Below are 6024 nucleotides of genomic sequence, written 5' to 3' on the forward strand. Positions count from 1 at the left end.
TATGGTGTCCAATGGAAACTGTTTCAAGCTGGGTTCAGTGTCCCTTCGTTGAATTCCATTCATTTTTGAGAACTTCTTTGCTTCCTGGCACAAAGATATTCCAGATTCTTGAAATTTCCCTCCGTAGGCTGTGGGATTAATTCTTTTCCCAAGGGTTGCTGCTTTCTTTTGCTAGAAAAGTGGTGTTGAGAAACTTAAGATTTGGGTGCTAATACAGTCCCTGTTAGTGGATGTTGCTGCCCTGAGACTCTCTCAGTGGACAAAGGGACGTTGTGAACACACACATTTACAGATATTGTGTCTACTGAGAACAATAAGGTTGCACGAGTACATCCAATTCTAATTTCACACCAATCAGGCTGAGGTGACTAATTTCTGTCACCTTGTGCCAGGTCTCACTTCCTACGTGAATACATGTCCCTCATTCCACTGGAACTCTGTTCTGGCCTCTCCCATCCTGCACACTGAACAGACTTCCACATTGCTTGGCCCCACTGAATCTCTTACTATTGGATTATTGAGAAAAGGGGGTGGTGTGAAGGAAGAATAGAAAGAGGAAGAAATAAACCAAATTTTCATATAAATTGTAAGTGAATAATATCTTTTCTGTATCTGTAGGGCACATTAGGAAACCAAGTTCTTTTTTTATGAAGTCTTCATTATTCTAACATTCTCTGGCTTTAGGTTTTCATTTTCTCAACTTTATCCTCATGGGGGTCATACAGTCCACATAAAAATATCAGTACTTTCATTCATTTTGAGCATCAGTTCAGATATTATTTACAGCGTTAGGTTTAGGCTATTTCAAACTTTGTATTTATATTTCTTATGATTAAATTTCAATTTCCACTTCCTTATTAATATTCAATAATTTTATGCTACATGGCATAAGGTTATGGCCACTAAATTTGGCAATAATAGGATTTGGAATACTTTTGTTTTGAAAATTTTGAGCTATAAAATATTATTGTATCTTCCAAATAACAAGAAGTTTTTCTCTCATGAGTTGTTGTAGTCAGCTTTAGTATTCAAAGGGGGAAAATTAGAAGAATCTCAAAACAGATTAACAGACTATCAGTACCAAAAAAAAAAAGTCTTGATTATGGCTTTCTTTATTAACCTTTATTGCCTTTCAGCTCAGAATTTAGTATTCTAATTTGCTTACAGTTACAGGCAGGGATGATTTTAATTAAGCATGTAATTCAGAAACTGTATAACATGTTAATAATTAAGTCTTTCTTCTGGAAATGTGGTCAAAAATGACAGCTTGGATGTAGAGGTCTGTCTGGATAGACGTTCTTGTAGAGTTGTCACCTGGATCAGCCTAAAACAGGTAAATCATATTATTAGTTAAATCCATGCACATTCCATGCAAATTAGTCAGAAAGCGAACTTTCTTCTTGCTTCCATAATGTTTCAAACAGAGCTAAAAAGACAGTGGCAATGGAGACATTTTCATGTTTTCTCCCCAGATTCTTTTTCTCAGGAGCAGTGATAATTCCATCAGTAACTTCAAAGCCCTGGGTTGTGACACTGGTGAGAACATCTAGGATCAAAGCAGTGTCCTAGGTTCATGCTTGAAATGTAGGGGTCACTTAGCTGCACAAATCTCTGGGCAGGGCATTACAAACACTTGTCATCACAGCATAATCAATTAAAAAGAATCCTACATTGATTTCAAGTTTGTGAGATGAAGATGCCACAAGTTTAGAATTGATTCCTATAATGAACCACCCACCATCGTGAATTTCATGAAAAGTTTCTTAAAACTTCAAACTCTTTTAACTGGTTTTCCCTCCTCTCTCCAGTCCTTCAATTATAATCTGTGAAAACAGCTTTGGGTCATTTTCTTTTTCTCAGTATAGTCTATCATCCTAGGGAACTTTCAAGGGCACAAGCATTCATTATGTGGTATAGATAACAGAGAAATGGGAGATGCTACAAAGGACAACCTCTACTACTGAAAATTATTAGTCATTTGACCTTTTAAATATTCCATGTACAAAAGCACCCATATTACTTGTTCTCTTTTTTTTTTTTGTATGAAGAAATACGAAATTTAGATCTGAGAATAGAAACTTTGGTATTTTTCTCATGATAATTTACTATACTAACAATCTATTGGACCATCTTTAATTAAACAGCCAGTAAAATTGCAAAGGCTTTGAAATGGGTAAATCTCAGAGGGGGTGTCCTATGTGGCTCACCTATCCAAGGTTTTTTTCTGCTTTTAACTTTGGGCTATTTTACATTTAACTTGTAGAAAACTAATAATCATATAACATATTCCTGTATATAAAAAGCAAATTAATTGTGCCCAGTGGTATGCAATTAATATTGCATATTGAACCTTTGCTGGGAGCAATTTTGAATCTATTTGTAAAATACAAATTTCAAATTTTCTTATTCCCAATTTTGGTCTCCTTTTGAATTCTCCTTTGAACTTTTTCTAATATGTTCCTAACTCCTTGTATAATTAATGAAGTTGGGCATATTCATTTTATTTATGTATGACAGTTGTGATTATCTCCCTTATGGAACAATTATCTTGTAAATATTTTGGAGGTTCGACCTTGGCTCCCAGTGGAGTCACCTGATGGCTGAATAGCTTTTGTAGCTGGGAAAGTGTTGCATGTCATGGGCTATTTAAATCCAGATACTTCTTTTCTTCACTCCCAGAGGTAAATTCCAGTAGCAACAGGACTTTTTTTTGGGTATCTTTATTTTGGGCCTATGTAGATAGTGTGTTTTCATACCACCAGTACTTTATACAAATCAGTATGTGTTTATTTTATTAATTTTATATTTGTATATTTTTTGTATCACTTTTCATTTTTGTACAACGTGTGCTTTCTCACCCTGGTTATAGTCTCCATAAAATCCCCACCACTGATTTACTGATGTACATCAGTACCAATAGAACTTTGACTGCTGATCTTCTGTCTCTTTGTATATTTTCCTTTTAATCATTTTGGGTTTGTTTCAAAACATTTACAATCAAAAACTTTTTCACCATTGGTGACAGCAATGGCTTGGAATTTAGTTTTATGGCCTAACCTTTGAGATCTCTGTAAATGGATTAATGAAGGAGACATATTTATTCTTTTTTGGGGGAGAAACAAGAGAAACTCATTATTTTATTTCTTTACTTTTCTGCTTGTCTATTTTGAGCTCAAATTAAGGATCATGTATACATCAGGCAAGAAAACAACTTTTATGTTAGTCTTGACAGTTGACTAATGTTTTAATCTGAAATTAAGTTCACTCTCTCTACATACATCACACACACACACACACACACACACACGGGAAAGGTCTTATATGTTTTTGTATGGTTATATAATATTTTCCTATCTGGAGGGAACTAATTTACCAGGCTAAAATATTTTCTAAAAGAAAATTGTTATGTTCCACCTATAGGATTCATATATACATGTTTCTATATAAATCAAATATTCATAAAATTCCAAATATATGAGGAAATTAGCTTAGAAACTTTAAATGTGGCACACTTGAAAATTCTTCTCATAGAAACTCAGAAACATTTCAGAAATTTAAGACTTGGGCTAAGGAAAATCTTTGGTCTATCAGACTTGTCTAATAATTTTGGTATAAAAGAGTGTTTCCCCTAATCTATCAGTGTTAGGTATAATATAGGCAAACATTTTATTCTACTTGGATTTGCTTAAATTTACTTAGGTACATAATCAAATAAGTTAACATTACTCCTGTACAATACTGAAGATGCTCAAAATTCGTATTCAAAATTGAATCATTATACTAATAACTATTTCAACAGCTAATTTTTTTTAGTATATCAACTTGAACATAATTCCCAAGATCTTTAGTTAACATAAAAACATAGAATGTTATTCAGATGAATTACATAATGAATATTCATTCATATCCAGATTATTTCTACCAAAAATAAAAGAAAAACTGATCATTTGATGCCTTACTAGGCATGTTTTAAAGTTTTCAACCTTTGCTTAAGAGCCTAAAAAAAAAAATCTATCTTTGAATGAGTGTGTATGACTATACAAAGATATAAGCTTTGTCAGTTTTTTTAGGAGACAGACGGTTTTTAATTTTATCTACAGTTTTCTCTATATAATAGAACTTACTTGATTAGAAGTCACAATGAAATGAATGATTGAGTCAATGCCATGAACATTAAGGACAGAGTAATGATATTATATATGTGGCTTACACATAAACCACCACATAAACCACACATAAATATACACATAGAATTTTCTGGCTTTTCCCCCTTTTTGTTCTATCTGATTACCATGTTTCTACAGTATCTTGGAACTCAATAAAGACGCCAAAGAAACTTTATTTGTGCTGTATGTACCAATATTAACCATATTAGAAGTTGAAATTGAAACTGATTCATTTGACCATAGATAGCAATGGGGTAACAGAAATAACAAAGTATAAAAAATAGAAACTGTTTCAAACTCATAGACCCTGAGTACTACAATGATATGAAAAAGTAAAACAAAGGGCAAATTTGAAAGTAAATTTTACTTGCCTTAGTTAATTGTATCTCATGCCTTGATTTATTAAGAAGCATTGAAAAGTACTAAGAAAATTAGTAAAGTTTGTCCCATCTTGATGGACTTGCTTTCTTGGCTTACTTGTTAACTCCTTTACTATATGAATGGTTTTTTTTCCTTTCTTTTTTTCATTTTATATGCTAGTAAATATTATGTATGTTATAATTTAGTGCTTTATACTGAATTTATTACAGCCTTGATATTTTTGCTTTGTTGTAACATTGGTTTACAACACCATTTGTTATGAACTGCATCCATATTTCATATGTGTTCTTAATATACTATCCCTACCACAGAAAGTACCAATAGCTCTCCAGTACGGTCCATTGTACTCCCTGGAACTCTGCTTCCAGTCCCTATAGTAACCCTATTTTTTGCTATCAGAATCCAAAGGTTTTACAAAGACTTAATTATGCATACAGAACTGGAGTATAGCCAGAGGTGCAGGCCAGTGAGAGGTTTCACCAGGGACAGAGTGGGGAGCAGAACAGGCCAACTGATGAAATACACTGATGAGGGGAGCAGCAGGTGGGTTAGGAGAGGTCTGTGGATCACCTCCAGGGATGGGGATCAAACTTGCACAGAAGCAGCTGTGGCTAGCTTGCAGTGCTGAGTCCCAACCTATTGTGCCACCAGGGAGGGCCCCATCCTTGGCATTTTTAATAAAAATAAATAAAATAAAAGCAAGTGAAGAACAGAGAGAATAATATTTATAAAGAGCTAAAGTTATTTGTCATCATGTTAATGTGCATCTTGTATTTCAATATTTTATTGTTTAAATGTTTTTAAATCAAAAAGTTAGCATTGTGTACATAAAGCACCCCAACCCTATATTGTGTTCATATACACTATGACAACTTTTTCTGATGTTTATCTTTCCATAATTGTATTCTTAGAAAAAAATTAAAGCTTTTCATATTCCTTTTATCATTAAATTTCTCCTTGAGATTTCCCAGAAGGTCCCTGAACAAAAATTCTAAAGTTTTATTCACCTTTGAGAAAAGGTATTGGAAATAATTTGGTTTGTCTGTAGAATTCCTTTGGAAGAATTGTCTAGTTAGAAGAGATGCTCAGCCTCATCTTGATAAATTTGTACAGGAATATTATAAAACAAAGGTTTCAGAAATTTTAAGTGCTTTAGGGAAATCTCTGTAATTGTGCTATTGACTTTTTTATTTAGTTTTAGTCTCAGGAAAATCACTCTTTTCAACTCTTAGAATATTTTTATAAAGTTTTCCTGGATGCATCAGAGATCTTGTGATTTGCCTAATGAAATTAGATAAAGCTGCATAATTTTATGTTATTTTGGCTATTGCTTTACAAACGACAAATGTTTTAGCCTCACTACATACCTACGAAAGTTCTTGGGTAATCTTGGTAGAAACAGTTATATCTCAGGATTATGTTATGTCATATCTCAAGACTCTCTCCTTACTAATTGTTTCATCCATTTTTTAAACCA

General features: G+C 33.2%; 1 protein-coding gene across 2 annotated transcripts in view; it reads right to left on the reverse strand.

The window, feature by feature from the left end:
• Window positions 1-1228: 1228 nt before the first annotated feature.
• The window catches only part of LOC101626479 (chromosome unknown open reading frame, human C4orf22), a 467695-nt gene continuing 462899 nt past the window's right edge, over window positions 1229-6024 (reverse strand). For both annotated transcript variants that reach the window (XM_004681184.1, XM_004681185.1), the window contains one exon: window positions 1229-1324. In XM_004681184.1, coding sequence (XP_004681241.1) covers window positions 1229-1324 — 96 coding nt within the window. The remainder of the gene's footprint in view (window positions 1325-6024) is intronic.

This window comes from Condylura cristata, unplaced genomic scaffold (assembly GCF_000260355.1).
Source record: "Condylura cristata isolate star-nosed mole 26May11 unplaced genomic scaffold, ConCri1.0 scaffold00012, whole genome shotgun sequence".
Taxonomy (NCBI): domain Eukaryota; kingdom Metazoa; phylum Chordata; class Mammalia; order Eulipotyphla; family Talpidae; genus Condylura; species Condylura cristata.